The sequence below is a fragment of the Anneissia japonica genome, unplaced genomic scaffold (genome assembly GCF_011630105.1).
Source record: "Anneissia japonica isolate Jap-2015-1 unplaced genomic scaffold, ASM1163010v1 scaffold550_len331619_cov169, whole genome shotgun sequence".
In the NCBI taxonomy this organism is placed as follows: Eukaryota; Metazoa; Echinodermata; class Crinoidea; order Comatulida; family Comatulidae; genus Anneissia; species Anneissia japonica.
This window is the reverse complement of record NW_022731233.1, coordinates 97804-115777: the sequence shown is the minus strand read 5'-3', so window position 1 is coordinate 115777 and position 17974 is coordinate 97804. Positions and strand designations below refer to the sequence as shown.

The window sequence follows — 17974 nt, the reverse complement described above, 5'->3', positions numbered from 1 at the left end:
TTTTATATCAAGTGTTTTTAATCTCCAATTTTATATTTGTTTTAATTATAAATCTGATGTTGTGTACATTTTTCAGATACAACCCTTGACGTTCCTTGAGGGGTCAACACAGTTACATACTCAATGACAGGCAAGAGAGAATGTCTGAGCGTGCTGGGTTAACAAATAAGGGGAAAGATGGCAAGACCAAGTACTCATCGCTTAATCTCTATGATACTTACAAGGGAGATACAAGTAAACCTCAACGAACTACAGGTAAAATTTAAATACTTACCTTACACTCTACAAATGTTGCCAATTTCAAAAGGCCATAGATAATTAAGCATAGGCTATTTTTATTGGTTCATCTGTTCCTGAATAATCTTTGGCCTGCAGATTACCTTTGGGTAAATAATGTTAGGAAATTGTGCTAGTCATATGGATTAGGTGCATACAATTAATCAAATGACAACACCTGTATTATTGACTACTACACATAAACAGGAATTAAGTAACTTTTTAGCATGTACCTGGTTCCCCTACTGAACATTGCTCTGGGAAAAACAGCTCTTTTGTATGCTACTGATGATATCTAGGCTGTCATTTTGAAATGTGTACTGTAATTTAGGTTACCATGTCAATAATTTTGGATCGTCACTATGGAGGGAAAAAAAATAAAATTAAAGCATCAGGTTCTGTTTCTAGTGTGTAGAAATCAATTTGTGGCAAAGACAAGCTAAACCAGTCACTCGTCGCAATTCGTGTTTCAGAGATGGTGGCCAGAACATGCTGGAATGTCAAAATTTTTGAAATCTTTTATTTTACCAAACTAACCTCCATGTATTTATACGTCATGCCATGCTGTTATTTTCTTTATTTTCAATGCTAAAAAGCAACAATTTTTAACAATTTGGTGGTGGCCTCTGCCAGAGAAATGCCAGAAATCATAAACTTTGAAGGCCGATTCTCAAATATTGTTCTTTAAACAGCTCTATGTTTCAATGCTTTTAACTTCATGAGGAAATGTCGGATTTAACTGATTCTTTTACCATTTTATAGCTCTCATTTTACTGCTTTACCTATAACTAAAAATTGATTTTTGCAACCAGTGACTGGTTTGGCTTGTCTTTGCCACATTTTGTGTAAAGAGATGCATACCAAGTTGTTATTTGTTATGAATTTGTGTATTAAAAGTTCCAAATAATATCAGAGGATGAATTAAGTTTAATGAATGAATAAATAAATAAATGGTAAGGGTAATTGATTTTTCCAAATTGCAGTAAGTCATGGCCGTGGATTGCAAAGCTTGGGAAAAGTGGGGACCTCACGCCGAGTACCACCACCAGCTGTCCTACCTAGTTTAAGAAGTGAAAGTGGAGGAAACGACCCTAACATCAGCTTAGTGCCAGAAGGTGGCTCAGGATGGAAATCAAAAGACCAAAGAGATACAAGGTATTTCAAGTTTTTATTGTTTAGGAGAATGGGTATGAGGAATAAATCTTGGCATGGAGAGATAACTCCATAGATATCGTACAGTAAGTTATAATGTTCTCTACAGTGATACAGTATGGTACTCTACCAGTTAAGTAAAAAGATTTTTTAAGTTAACTCTCTGGGTCTAATATGCAAGTTGTTTTATAAAAATGCTTTTTTTTTCACTGATTTAATAGGAAATAAACAAGTGTGTTCAATAAATTTGTAAAAAATATGTTTATTATTAATATAAGATTATTAAATTTCGATTAAATTCCATTCAACTCAAACTTATGAAATTGTGCAAATTTTATAAACATTTAATTTTTTAGTACATTACCTCTATGTACTCAAGCATTTAAAACACTGATTGTTACCAGAACTTGTTTTAAAAGGTAGTTTTAAAAACTATTTAATGTGGTGCCAGTGAGATACTCTTCTTGCTCTTTTGAAGAATTGAGATTGTTAAATGAAATAATATGACTACTATGTTAGGTGAAGCTGTTTGGTGATTTGAATGAAAAGTAGATTGAGGCTAATGAAGGCCTTTCTTTAGCTGGACTCTAATAATTATAATGATAATGTTAATGATGAACCTGGGCCTAGTTGTAGTAATGCAATGCTCAAATTGCTATAATATTAATTTTTTTGAAAATTTATCCTTTTATTTTTTACTACAAAAACATTGAATAGATATCACCAAAGCTATTTTCCATTTGTTTTAAGAATGCCAGCACCTAACAGAGGAGCTGGTCCCTCAAGACGCGATGATGCTCAGAGACCAGCTATTATAAGTGAGAAAACTCTACTGCAGTTAGATGATCTAGAAAATGATCTTGATGATTCAGGATGGGCAGGTGCCCCACAAGAGGTAGACTATGGCGAGAAACTGGTATTTAGTGATGATGAAAGCCAGGTTACCCCAAAGTCAAAGAATGATAGGAAGAATGATGCGGATACGTCAAACAGGTAGGATTTCATTCATTTTCCAGTGTTCCTGTGTTGGTTTTAAGTTACATAATGATAATGGTTTATAGTGTCCAGTTCTCAAAAATAGTGCAACTATTCACAGAAAACAATCATGTAATGATCCATTTACAGATTTGCTTACATATGACATTGTGTAATCTATTTATTAAAATTCTCATCCAACTTAGAACTACAGTAGAATTATAATTAAATTTTTTTTTTAAATCATTATGTTGGTCTTAAATGTTAGTATTTATTTGTAGTTATGAATTTATAGATCCTATGTTAGGTCAAAAAAACTGTTTTGATTATTTGCAGTCATCGTACCAGACAAAATTGTATTAGTTTGAAGTAAGTAGAAATGGAGCTCTTTGGATTATACAACTGGCAGCCCATGGACAATGCTTAAATGCTTTCTATAAAATATTCTATTTCTGTTCTAAAAAACATTGTAACATAATTCTAAAAAAGCAAACTTTGTGACTTTAGAAATGAAGAAGATTCAAGGTCAACCCATGAGAGGCCTCCATTGAAGACTAATAGGGAGAGAGATGAAAGAACTCAATCTTCAAGACAGGCATGGTCACAGCCGAAGGAAAGTACAAATGCACCAAAACAGTCCCTGCCACCTACAGTGAACCAACCTCAACAAGCTACTAGACCACCATTGTTAAACCATCCAACCAGACAACCTACTCCAATGGGACAACAGGTATTTTTTGTATTTGTTTATTTTAAGATTGTAGTTAATATAATAACCATTGCAATTTTCTCATCAGCATACTATTTCAATTTTTTGCAGGTGCTAGACTTACGAGTGCCCTTGAGCTTTCTATACTCATTATTCAACATACTGACTACAATACATACATTATTTCAAATGAATAAAAGTCACCAAAAAAACTAAATTAAAATAACTTAAGAACCCTGTGTAATATAAATGTGTGTATGTAAGACAATAGTGCTGTGCTAATTTAAGGCTATAGTTAATAAATTAATAATTGTACATTATTGTTTTTCTGATCCTTGGGCACATTTAGGAAACCACTTTCCTTGACTCCAAAATGATGACATATATTATTCATGTATTTTATTCCAGAGGTGGCATTCACAAGGAATGGCAACACCCAATTATGAACCAAGACCTTCATCAGGTCATTTTCAACAGCCACCTAACCGTTTTGTGCATCCTCATGGAGGCGGTGGGCATCCCGGTATGCCAAATGCACTGCACAGTGGGCATCCTCAACAGGTTGCCTCTGCTGGTGGGCATAGCTTAGGGATGCCCAGTAGCGGACATCTTGGTCATCTTGCTTCTTCAAGTCAAGCTCATCAACCACCACCACTACCACAACCCACAGCATCAACTGCCATCCCTGGTGCCCCGCAAGCTAAACCACAAACGGTGCATCTTCCTCCTCAGGTATATTTTAGAATAATGCTTTGTTGTAGTGTGTCTATGGTGAAATGGTTTTAAAATGTTGTTTGTATTTACAACATTAAAACTAAAGCATTTATAAAATATCCAGGCAGTGTAGTAAAGATAGAAAATAACCTGCTACTCACAGCTTTACTGGCCATAACATAGCTTTTACTAAACAAATTTTCCATATCATAGCTTTACGCATTTTTAATTTAAATTACCATTTATAATTTAATTGAAGTTACTTTATAAATTTTGTTGCATTTTTTACAGATCCAAGCATTAGATGAAGAAGACGTGACATGGCACCAACAAAGACACAAACAATCTGAAAAAATGACAAGTGCAATTGAAAGAGCAAGGCAACGCAGAGAAGATGATTCAAAGTCTGAGGAAGAGCGAAAAGCTGCAGCACAAGAAAAATTACGATTGCTAGAAGAAAAAATTGCACGTAGAAAAGGAGATCCAGCTGCAAAAACATCCAGTGATGAAGATACTAGTGGGAAAGCTGTTGATACAGTAAAACGACAAAGAACTGAAAGTGAGGGCAGTGAGGGTTCAAGGCAAGGCAACAGAAGTAAGATTTATTCCTTGGATTTTAAACTTGTCTACCATATTCATCTTATTTATTAATTTTTTTTTAATGATCAGCATGTTTTGTCAATTGACATATGCTTTTGGTAAGCAGTTGAAATGATTTGATGAGCGAATGATTTTTGTTTAATTCTTAAAGTATCAAAATTAAATCCAGGATCTTGACAACAGGACAAATATTTTTAGTTCTAGTAAATTTGTCAGTCAAACTGGGAAATGTTGCTGGTGGTACTACTGGTGAATATTTGCAATTTGAAAAAGACTTTAGCTTAGTTTCCCACAAATTGATATATTTAAATAGATCAGATAGATATGAAATAATGTTGCTAATATAATAGTATTGATGCTGCCTGATAAATATTTTATTATTCCCTATCTTTATTGTATTTGTAGGCGCTAGTGGATACACATCTGGAGGGTACGGTTCAAGGTCCACCGCTAAAAACTTACCACCACGGTTTCAAAAGCAGGAAATGATGCGACAACAGGAACAGCAATTACAGGTGCAGTCCAAGTTACTCTTTGCTAATGTTAAAAAAAATTGTAAATACAGATTTCAGTTAAGAATATTGAAATGCTTAGTAAGCTGTAGTTAGGGGTCATTCATTTTTCCATCATTTTAAGAGAGTTCAAACTATGACCCTTACCACTTACCCCTTCCCAAAAAAAGAGTAATGGATTATATACACTGTTTACTAACAGATGTTTTGTACTCTTGTTGAGAAATTGTTCAGAACTTTCCTATCATATCAGTAAAAATTAATATAAGTGCATTTTTAATGAACGAATAGGGCCCATCAAGTCGAGGCATTAAGCAACCAATTTTACACGCACAAGGTGAACAGCGTCCACAGTGGACAGGACAAACAGGACCACCACCTGTTCCAGCATTTGTTGGAGATCCGAGAGGTAAGCTTAGTTGACGAACTAAAGACTGCTGTTAAAGATTATGCTTTCATAGCCTGTCATTTGAGTTAATGGCACCTCCTACAATTACCCAGAGCCTCTTCATACATGCTATGCAAGTTCTTAAACTGTCAATGAGATAAAAACTAAGTGATATATTTACTTACAATTGATAATTAAATACAACTTAAAACAAAACCAGTCTTCTACTTTTATTTCTTCTGCTTCAAAATTTTTGTTTGTAAAATGTTTACGAAAGCTGAATTGTTTGTGATTTAATGGTTGTTAAGAAATTGTTTAATGCTATTCAATAGAATTTTTGAATTTTATTTAAGGTTTCACTATAAACATATATTTAAGATAAAACAATGATAATTAGTGTACTTCTTTAAAATATTTTTTTTGTAGATTTACTGTATAAAAGTATATTTTTTGTTTAATTAACATACTGTATGCTTCAAAATTAATTTCAGTGTTACAAGGACCCCCTGATCGATCATTTAACACTAGGAGACGGCAAGATAGCCAGGGCTCTGATAGGCAAGCTAGAGATGATGACGATTTACAACCACCTTACCACCAGCGGAGGATATCTAGCGATAGAGACTCTCCAGATGAAAGCAAAAGACCAATAAGGAATGTGAAGGATACATTAGAAAGAAGCAAAAATGCTTTTCCACAAAGTAACAGAATTGATGATGTTATGGTTAAGCAAAGTGAATATGTGATGGATAGAATGTCATCAAGAAGTGAGAACCGTAGAGAACATTGGAAACCTGAAAATGATACAATTAAAAAAACAGAACACTATACTGATATTGAAAAGAATGAGAAAACATTGACTAACATTATAGATGATGGACAAAATGACACAAAACAAAGTAGCCAATCAACTAAACCATCCAATGACCAAATATATAACCAAGTGGATGTAGCAAGGCCTAGTTATGACAAACAAGAGGAAGGTAAGCATACCTTTTCTAAAAAGGGTGGAAGGTATACCAATCAAAGAGATGATACCAGATATGCCAGCCAGAAAGATCAGAGGCGGTATGTGGATCAGAAAGAAAACACCAAATACAACTCCCAAAAGGATTCTAGTAAATACTCAAATCAAAAAGAAGCCAAAAGGAATGATCAAAAAGATGGCGGAAGACAAGCAGAAGGAAAATATACCAGACGGTATTCAAATTCAAGAGAAGGTGGTAGAAATTCAGATCAGAAAGCGGCATCCTCAAGTAGATATTCCGAATCAAGCCAACATGGATCCTCTGTTGAAACCAAATTTACAGAGAAACCAAGGAAGCTTGAAGAGGTAGAAGCTGTTAATAAGATAAAAAGTAACGAGCTTAAAAGCTCTGAATCATTACCCCCAGATCAAGTGGATGCCCTTCCTGTATTCCATGAGAAATCAAGATTGAAAGGAAATGAAAAAATAGAAATTGATGGTACATTTGATGGTCAGAATGGGGACAGAACAAAGAAGAGAGATAATCCTCAGAGAAGGAAGCCCAAAGAGCTTGTTGATATTTCCAAGAAAAAAGAAAAGTCAAATGAAACAAAAGGTGTATCATTTACACCTGTGCTAAAGTCATTCACTGTGAATAAAGAGAAAAATGAACTTCCTGAGAAAAAAATTAGCAATTCAGGGCCAACCTCTGCTTGGACTAAACCTCTAGTTGCAGCTGCACCTTCGGGAGATCAAGTTAATTCTACCATTAAAAATTCAGTTGAAGAAAGTCAATTGAGTACTAAAGTTGAACCTAAACAAGACCAGAAAGCATTACTTGACACACCTGAACAATTGGATTCAAGGGCCAGTTATAAAGATTTTGATGAGTATAAAGGTAGATCCCATAGAGATAGAGGTCACAAAAGGGAAAGAGATGAGAAAAGAAAAGAAAGTTACAGGGGAGATGATAGGAAAATGTATGATAGACGCGTCAAACGAGATTACTATCCCACAAGAGGCCGTGGGAGGGAACTGTCAACCAGGGGAAGGGGACGTTTTGACCAAAGTAATAAAGGTCACGGAAGAACCTTTGCTCCAACTCAGAAAGGTCGTGGCAGGGGAGATAGAGGAAAGAGATCAAATAGAGATGGTAGTCATTTCTCTAGCAATGTTGGATCGAAGAAGGTAGATGAAAGTGCACAGGAGATGTATTCAGAAGTGCAGACACAAAAAAATAATGGAAAAGAGGTAAGAAATGAAGCAACTGCACAAGAACACTTGACGGATTCAGATGTCAACAAGAGGATGGAGCCGAACCATAAACAAAGTAACATTGATGATGATGACCATCACCTTAAGCCTGATGAAGATGCAGAAGAAAAGTTTAGGGAGCGAAGAGATGGTAGACAGCAGGACAGTAGGAGAAACGAAGGCCGACGATATGATGATTCTAGGGGATCAAGAAGGATGGATGGCTCTTCTAGAAGAGGACGTGGTGGATTTTCAAGAGGAAGAGGTAGAGCAGGTAGATTTACTGGTAATTCTGCTAGACTATATTCAAGTGAAAGACATGTGCATGATGATGAATCTCAATATAGTAAAAAATCAGATAATGTATTTAAAGAAGATGATGATAAAAAAGTCTATCATAGTAGAAGACCTGACCGAAGGTCATTATCAAAAGATGATGATGAGCAAAGAAAGAGCTCAAGATATGATAGACGCAGTACAGATCACAGACGAAGACAGAAACCCGAAAGACCACCACGCTTCCAAAAAAATGCGAGCAAAGCTCGCAGCAAGGATATTGAAACTTTTTCAAATCCAGTTACTAAAGATGTTGAACCAGTTGCCAGTTACGGAGAAGTCTCGAGTGAAAGCGTTGTCAAGCCCACTCTCTCACATCAAAACTCTTCTGATCAAAATAATGAAGACTGGGAGACTGCCTCAGAAAGTAGCGAATTTAGTGAAAAAATTAATAAGAAAGAAAAAGAAAATCAGGAAGTAGTGGTCAATGTATGTTTAGATGATAAGGTCGAGCCAATTGAACCAAAAGAGTCTTTGCCAATTAAGAAGAGCTTCTCAAATCAACGACCTGGAAATGAAAAGTCTGCTCGTCGTGTCAATACAGGTAAGTTAAATTGTTGGAAATTTCTAATATTAAGTGTCCACTAATGCTACTAATGCAGTCAGTGGTGGAAAGAGGTCTTTTATTTGTGATGCCAAGGAGTATCAGTTTAACACTCAAAATACAATGCAAGTAGATCTACAAATAACTATGTTGCACAAATACTAATGATCAAAATGAGCCAAGCTTGACTTAAGGATATATGTTTATAACTTTCTTGAGTGTTTGTAAGAATTGGGAAATTTCACCCTGCCATAGAATTGACTACTCTTCTAGTAGAAAATTCTAATCCTATTTTCTATGCTGATTAGATTTCTCAAATCTCGTTGATGTTTTCAGATTTCAGAGTGGATAACAGAAGCAGCCATCGCAGAGACCAAAGAGTATCGAGGGGTGGTGGACATAGTAACAGAGGTGGTGAACCAAGACGGGGGGGATCAGGTTTCCCCAAATCTACAAACAAGCGTAATGGAGTTAAGCCAACAAGTAGTAATCATAATTCAGAGAATAGTGTTGTCAGGCAGCAGAATTTGTTGTACAGAGTTGATGACATCGCACTCAACAGCCCACAAGAAGTAACAGTAAGATATTCATTATATTTTTTTTCATTTCATTCTTCACTGTTTAAATGCAATATCCATGATTTTATTAGCCAGAAAACTTCAAATTATGTGAGTACCGGAAGTTAGCTATTTTACATTATTTAATTCTGTTGTAGCTGCCTGGCCTTAATTTTTATTGGCATTATGGTTGATTTGTGTCATAGTACACATATATTAAATGAGTTAATAAAAAAGGCACCAATTTACTCTAACCTTTATTTACACAGTTTCGGTATTCTAGTGAGGCCCACCTTAAATTTTACATATTTTTAATTCCAGAATGCCTTAGCAGATGCAACAACAAAGTTAAGTGGAGCTGGAGTGAAGAAAGTGCACGATTCAAAACCCAAGACAGTCACAGAAAAAAAGAGGGATGTTTTAGCAGATTATGACCTCAATAATTATGCTGGTGAGCTTTACAAATTTAAAATACTTTTGTTTATTTTTAGGTTGTTAATTATTCAAGCGGCTATGCAGTTGGTGTCAAATTCTACTGTGCATTTATAATTTTAATGATGATTCATTTATATAGGGTATGCATCATAATAATCCTAAGAAACAAAACAAAAAAAAGATTCACTTATTGAAATGTGTTTTTTGATCATGTTGATTTATTGGTTTATAGGTGTTGTGATTATTGACAATAATCCTGAAGTGATTGTAGAAGATCCCAATGACCTCATGACACCAGATGAAGGATTTCAGGAAGTGATGTCAAAGCAGTCGCGCAAGAAGAAAGCCCAGCAAGAGGAGGAGCGAAAGAAGCAAGAAACCAGTTTTGCTGAGGTATAACCTACACATTACCATAAATTTATGTTCACAAAAATGCACAGTTGTGGGTAGCTGGGCTAACACTACTGAATATTGAAAATGTTAAACTTTGTTCCAACATAACAATTTCTCACTTTCTGTTTAAATTTTCAAGAGACACTTCTGCCTTCTTCAGCCAACTGTTGTTAAATTGCTATGTTGGAACAAAAGTTTAATGTTATCTACACGTACACCAACATAGATGAATTATTATCTACAGATTTATTTTTTCCAAAGAATAATACAAAAAAACTAAGAAAATCAAAGGTGTTCTACAGAAGACATAAATGAGAAAATATTTAAATATACATGGAAACATAGACAAGTTGGTATAAAACAAAGAGGGGAATAGTCAGAAATGAACACACTATATTAATTTTTATTCTTCTCTGTTGTTGTTAAATGCCTCGAGGTTGTGTCAACGTGAGGCGCTATATAAATCCAGAATTATTATTATTATTATTATAAAAATGACACTTAGTGAGCATGCTGTAAAAATATCGACAAATGTAGCCTATATATTATATCAAAACCTAAAACCTTCATATTTTTACCAGTAACAATCTGACATTTTTAGAAGAGATAGAGTAGAGAACTTTATTTATAGTTCAACATTTATTGAAAAGTTAGTGCCATATGGCATGGCAACATTAAACTACCATCAACGATAGTGAATCATATTGAAATGTACTTGTACCGTATCAGCACATGTACTAGCTCTGGGTTTTTAAAGTAAAAATCATGTTTTTTAATTTTATTTTTAAAATTTTGTATCTGACAGACTCTCTGTCCGTAAATGCTTATTAGTCCTCCACTATTGGCCTATTATAATCAGATATTTGCTGTAATTTCAATTTGAGTAATAGGACATTCTCTTAACTTGAAAAACCCAGTGCCACTTGAAGAACAATTAAAGAAAGTAAGCTTAAAACTGCATGTTATATTGCAATACAGTAATGATTTACGTTAGTCCCTTCCTATTTTGTAGATCAAGAAACCAAAACTTGGAACTAATATGAAGATGCGACATGTACAAGGAAAGGCATCAAAATCTTCACCTAGCAAAGAGATGAGTGGCAAGGCAGGGATAAGCAAATCAAATGTAAAAACTTCAAATCTAGACTCAGTACAGGCCACTAGCAGTTCCCCTATTTCAGGCATTGCATTTCAAGGTGAGACTAATATGAATATATTGTACGATGTGATTAAGATTATTTGTTTTTCTTGGTATGTAACAAGTTTCTGCTAAAAATTATCTTTGTTTATATATGACAGCACCCTATGCCATGCAGAGCTACTGATTTCCTGTTCAGCGTTAAGGGACCGCAAGAAATCAGAATGCTAATGTCCAATGATTGATGAAAATTTTATATCACACATAGTCTCTATATACCTCACATTTTATATCACACATAGTCTATGTACCTCACATTTTATATCACACATAGTCTCTATATACCTTACATTTTATATCACACAGTCTCTATATACCTCACATTTTATATCACACATAGTCTCTATATACCTTACATTTTATATCACACATAGTCTCTATATACCTCACATTTTATATCACACATAGTCTATGTACCTCACATTTTATATCACACATGGTCTCTATATACCTCACATTTTATATCACACATAGTCTATATACCTCACATTTTATATCACACACAGTCTATGTACCTCACATTTTATATCACACATAGTCTTTATATACCTCACATTTTATATCACACATAGTCTCTATATACCTCACATTTTATATCACATAGTCTCTATATACCTCACATTTTATATCACACATAGTCTCTATATACCTTACATTTTATATCACACATAGTCTCTATATACCTCACATTTTATATCACACATAGTCTCTATATACCTCACATTTTATATCACACATAGTCTCTATATACCTCACATTTTATATCACACATAGTCTCTATATACCTCACATTTTATATCACACATAGTCTATATACCTCACATTTTATATCACACATAGTCTCTATATACCTCACATTTTATATCACACATAGTCTCTATATACCTCACATTTTATAGCACACATACAATACAGTTAAACTTGCCTAAGTTATTTTACATGCCAAATAGTTGTGTTTTCCATTAATTAACAATCTGTAAGTCAAATTTGATCTAAGTCGAACAATTTTTCAATGGCATTTTGGATTCGACTTCAAGTTCAACTGTATATATTAAGCTTTGTCCATACATCAAATGTAATATGTAGATATTTCGGTGTAATATGATGTCATACCCTTATATGGGCACATCACATAAAATGTGATAGGACAGTGCTGTACATATATAATTATTACAATTCAGCCATTTTTTTTTTCTTTTTAAAATTTGTCGTTTGTGACATTCCAGGGTCAGCATCTCTAACAGCCAAAGCAACACAAGTTAATGCCTGGAGTAAACCATTAGCTGTGACGCTAACTCCTGGGATGACCCCTGCGATGAGGGCTTCAGCTGCTGCAGAGGTCATTGTTAAAAGTGAAACGGAGCAGCATGATAGTGGCATTGAACTGAACAGTGATCACCAGGCATCTGCACCGTCGTCACAAACAAGTTCACCCACCGGTGATGTCAAAGGAGATTCAACATCTACTGATCTCCTGGAACATGTCAATGATAAGATAAGACAACAGAAATCAAAGGAAACCGGCATAGGTGTCACTAGTAAAGCTAATAATTACAATGTGGATGGTATAAAATCAGCAGCACCCTTGCAGGATCTGGTCAAGTTCTCTGCATCATATGACCCTAAACTCTCGTCAGAGAATCAAGACAATATTGATGCGTCTAATATTTTTTCATCTGAACAGCAATTAGGAGTGAAATTCCAGGAAGAAACTCGAGTTGAACCTTCAAGCAGAAACCAATTGAATCAATTGGACCACTTTGACGAACATGTACGGACGACACAGAGTCATCATGCTGCTTCAAGGAGTATAGTGCAGTCCCATGATAATTCAAAAGTTAGTGTTAACAATGTTCATGAAGCCAGATTTTCCATGTCATTTCATACCCTGAAATGACCATTTATTACACCAACTTTACCAACTAATTTATTTATGAACATCAATGACAGAGAACAATCCAACCAACATGAACGATGATTTGCAACTCTCACAAAATACTTAATTATTTGCTGTTCATAAAGACAAAGTTTCTAATTCTACATTTAGTAGTGTTGGATCTAAGAATTCAAAATAAGAGATATGACCCAGGGGACAATTTTTACCGGTGGGCAGTCTAGACCTGCTCAATCCATCTGTGATTGGGCCTGCTGTACAAATTTTTATGACTACAGCACCTTTCCTAGACTTATTTTTAAAAAAATTCAGGGTAGGCCCCCTCATTGAATCTCCTCTAAAAACACCTTTGACAAAAATTGTTTTACTATTTGTTACATTTTCATTTGTGCTATATTTCTTTAAAGCAAACATGCACTTGCACATAATAACATCTACAGAAAATATCACAGAAGACGATTTAATATATATTATGAATTATGATTTAACATTATCTTGGTCTAATAATTTGTTATGTTTTCATTATTCTGTAGAATCGGATTGTTGGGCAACATGCATCGGTCAATACATCACAAAGCCAAGTTGGCCAACAGCAGGCAACTGCTCTGCAAGCAACAGAGATGCCTCATTCCATTTCATTATCACAAGCTCAAGTACAAAGTGGAGTCAGTTTAGCAAGGGAGCCAATTGAGATGCCTAAAAGTTCTGAAGACAGTGATGTCCGCAGATCAAATTCAGATGCTACGATGAAGCACAAAGAAACTTGCGATAACAAACCTTTGCAAATGCCTCACACAATGCAAAGGGAACAGCTCCAAATAAATGCACAGTCGCCAAATTCTCCTGCAACTGAAGAACTAACAAAGAGTATAAAGTCAACCAAAAAGTTATGGGAGTCACGGCAAAGTTTGACAGAGCGAGCTCTATCACCCGGCAGTAGCAGTATAACAACCCAAACTCAAGCTGTGTCTGCAACACCAACTGTCCAAATTTCAAGCTCACCAGATTTCACAGAATTTCAAAGGCGGCAGCATGTTAGTGAAGGAATCAGCCTGGGAGCCCAATCACAATCAGGTGTTACATTTGGAAGTTTTGGTAGTGATGGTGAGCTCGGAGACACGTCAGACATCACCAGTCATGAGATAAACACGTCCAGTGTAGCGGCATCATCAAGTGAAAACTTTGTTTCATTTAACGGACAAACTCTTACTGGGCAGCATCAGTCTGGCAATTCTTATATGGTTCCAGCTGGGTATAATCCCGTTCTTGGTGCCTTCTCCACTGCTGCAAACAACATAACATTTCCCTCTGTGGTTCTCACTACCACAATGGAGACAAAACCAATTAGTGGCAGTATTCCAAAGGGTCCAACTGTTGGATTTAATCCATCAATGATTATCTCAAACTCCGCACAGCACACGCAGTTTGGATCGGTTATAAGACCCAGCAATCCATCACCAAGTGTGCTGGCACAAGGGCACGGAAATCAAGTAGCTGCATTCCAGAGAAGCGATACAGGGCGAATGATGGGCTCCGGTGTAGCACTTACAGGTCCATCCCTTGCATCGGTTATCCAGCATCAGCCATCTAGCAATTATCAATATGGAGTTGGGCAGACCCATCATGCTATTGCACCATCACCACCTGCCCAACAGTCGTTTGCTTCAGTTGGATTCATTACGAACCAACAGCAGCAGCAGCAACAAAATCCTTTACAACAAGCAAATCTTGGGATTTTATCTCAAGGTCTGCCATCATCATCATCTCTGCCCAACCAAACCTTCCTTGGATTCAGCTCTCTTGGATTTTCACAAGGTATTGACAATGCAAGCAATGCATCATTAATTGGCAAGCCCTCCCAACCTGGTCCATCCAGTTTGACTGCCGTTACCAAGACTGTGTCTAGCCTCCAATTCAACAATGTTGCAAATGTGAATATGCAGCCTACGCACTTGTATGCTCAGGTAGGGTAACTTTCAATGAATTAAGCAATAACATAAGTGCACACACTTGTAGTAGATTGAATGAACATTTTGCTGAATATTTAACACATTCATGCTGCTTATTTTTAGTCCTGCTTTATTGCCAAGTAGAAGTTGTCGTAACAATTGGCTTATGCACTGCATATTATTATTTGGATTTTAGATCAGTATTTATCGGCTATTAAATAACAGTTACACTGTATTAATGACAAATTGCAATCTTTAAACTTGATTAAATATTTTTAAACATTCTAATTCTGACACCCCCATTTCACATGAAAAGGAGAGTGTCAGAACATGAACCCAATATGAAAGAATAAAAAATTGAATTTGAATTGTAAATCTATTTTTATTAACTTTTCAGAGGCCAACTACTCCAGTTGCAAGCCAGCAGAATTTAATTGGATCGACCCTCGTACCAGCAATACAGCGCAACATCCAACAGGCGCAACAACCATCATCCTTCTTTGCTACAAACAACCCGGTCGGTTCTCTGCAAGCATCCAACACCTATTTCAGTTCGCTACAAGCACCGCAGGCTAATTCACTTCAACAGCCAACAGTGCAACAAATGCCGCTGCAGCTAACGCCTACAAACCAGTTCCAATATCATTCACAGGCACAAGCTAACATGCATCAATCTTCTTCAAATATGCCTTCTGTCCAATCGACAACAGTGTTTGGTAATTTGGCACCAGCACAAAATAGTTTCTCAAGAGCAATGGGCCAGCTGCCTGTTACTTCTGCTGCATCTAACACATTTTCCACTCCAGTGGACAAGAAAATGGAATTCTTAGCAAACCCTTCGATGATCACACCGCACACTTCTGAACGTAATCTGTCACAGCGTTTCAGTGATCGACCAGGAATGCCAGGTAGGATGATCGTTGAACGGAACAGAAGCAACGTAGCTATCAGCGACTTGCAGCAACATGTCGATGCTAAACCATTCAATCCGGTGAAGAGAAATGAGTTGCCTTTCCAGCACAACATGGTCTGTCCTCCCTCCAACAGGATACCAATGAAGTCGTCATTCAGCAATGTACCGTCTTCAACTTTTATGCCCACTAACATCAACAGTGACAGCGCTCTACAGCAGATACACCAACCAGATATGCCTATGAGATACATTTCCACAGCAACAACTAATGCTGCTTTCCAAAAAAGTGCTCAAAACAAAAACATATTTCCTATGGCTAGCAATCCAAATACAACAGTGATGACGTCGTCACCACAGACTACCATAGCATCGTTGGCGCCAAAGCAGCAGCATACATCTAATCTCTCACAACCTGTCCAACTTGTAGTTCAGCATCCTAATGCTAGAAATCCTACAAAAGATGGACATCAACCTAGAGGGATTAGTGCTCCTGCAGTACCTCGTTTTCCCAATCCGGTGATCTCCCATAGAGCACCAGCTTTTGGTTCATCCGTTGGAGGAACAGTGTTTCCTGTTCCAAACCCAGGAAATATGAATGCATTTCATCAGTCTGTCGGTCAGCAAGCAGCACAGGCTCATAATAATGCAATGACAAGGCAAACCAACCCAGGAAGTGGATCTATCGCTGGCCAATTATTAAACCAAAATAGAAAAGTTAACTGTAAAATGAGTGGTAATTATTCAGCACGGCCAACTGCATCCAAACCATATGAAAAATTGACCCCTGATGCATTGAAAGCGAAGCAAGACAAAGAGAAAGCAGCTCTGCTGGCCTCAACAAGGGCATTCTTTCATGATATGAACCAGCAGAAGTCATCAGCACCTAGTAAAGATGCTGTAGATTCAAAAGGTTCCCAACCAAAAAGCAGTTAAATTCTGCTGTTTCTTCTTTTATGATTCAATATAGGAGAAGCGGTCTTATTTATTGACAGTGGTGTCATATCACAACTGAAGAATGATTAATATAGTTACTTTGTACATAAGTGAAATGAATCTAATGTTATCTTGCAACTTTTGAAACGTATAATGACACAATATGTTAGTTTGTGTTGCTTGAAGTTCTAGTTTGATTGTCTTTGACAGCTTTTTTTAAGATGGAATATTTGATACCAATGATATTTGCTGTAAGATTTGCTTTAAAAGTTGTCAATAAATTTCATCTTTGCAAATATTCCATCAGTGTGTAAAAGTAGAAACAGACAGTTTAAAAAATAAACTTGATTATTTCAACAAAGTTGTGTTGATTTATAATTATTAGCTTGATAACATGTGTACTAAACATGCTATTCTCATGTTTTCGCCCCATTTGTTTATTAAGTGTTTCCTGTTATTTGCCAGCAGTTTATAATGTTTTCTTTTATTTTAAAAAGTAATATAGTCATTTAGGTTTTAGTTTTGTAGATGTATGTTTTGTGCTTAAGAAGGCATATTTGAGTGTATGGTGTTTTTTTTGTGGGCTCTCTTGTAAATGCAATATATATAATATATATATATTGTATATTGAAAATAAATTTCACTATTCTTTGTTATTGGATATAGATACACAGAGATATAAAACAATTATCTGTGTAATGATAGCATTGTTAACTGATTCACCATGTTGAAGCGAGCCAGTTATCATCTTGCTTGCTATCAACTTGATATTTAGCTGGCTAGAAAAAACTTTGTAATATTGTAAAGGTGTTGTAGACTTAAAATTCACAATTCTATGTCTGGTATTGTAATAATAATGTAAAGAAAATAATGACAAATTAATTAGATGTTGAAGGTGTGAGAGAAACGTAGCATTGTTACCGGGTGAAAAGAATGTCGGTGACCGTTTGGGTAGAGGAATCTTGACTTAACTTTTCAGGCCATTCAGTCAGCTAGTTTCATCCATAGACTAGTCATTAAGGAAGCAGTGGGTTTTAGATTGCATGTTTTTTGTGACTGATTGTAGCTACATATTTTTTTTTTGTCTTGTTTACCTGATGCAGAGGGATGGTGGAATGTACTGGTATTACAGTGCTATTCTTCTCTATGAGGACATTGTGTGTAAACTACTCGAGGCTGTAGCTTGAGTGTAGCAGCAGCAGTATACTATGTCATTCTAGGAGCTGCATTCCAAAGGACATTAAAAGTACCTTTGAACGTTTATCCTGTGTCCTT

The 17974-nt window shown here is 35.9% G+C and overlaps 1 protein-coding gene across 1 annotated transcript; it reads left to right on the top strand.

The window, feature by feature from the left end:
* Window positions 1–140: 140 nt before the first annotated feature.
* LOC117115277 (protein PRRC2C-like) lies at window positions 141–17962 on the top strand. The gene is made up of 16 exons (XM_033258994.1): window positions 141–255; window positions 1260–1431; window positions 2179–2421; window positions 2911–3133; window positions 3521–3844; window positions 4118–4421; window positions 4832–4941; window positions 5230–5347; window positions 5818–8427; window positions 8764–9005; window positions 9306–9435; window positions 9652–9812; window positions 10825–11008; window positions 12237–12847; window positions 13438–14868; window positions 15251–17962. The coding sequence occupies exons 1-16, from the start codon at window positions 141–143 to the stop codon at window positions 16697–16699; spliced, it is 8427 nt and encodes a 2808-aa protein (XP_033114885.1). The 3' UTR covers window positions 16700–17962.
* The last annotated feature ends 12 nt before the right edge of the window (window positions 17963–17974 follow it).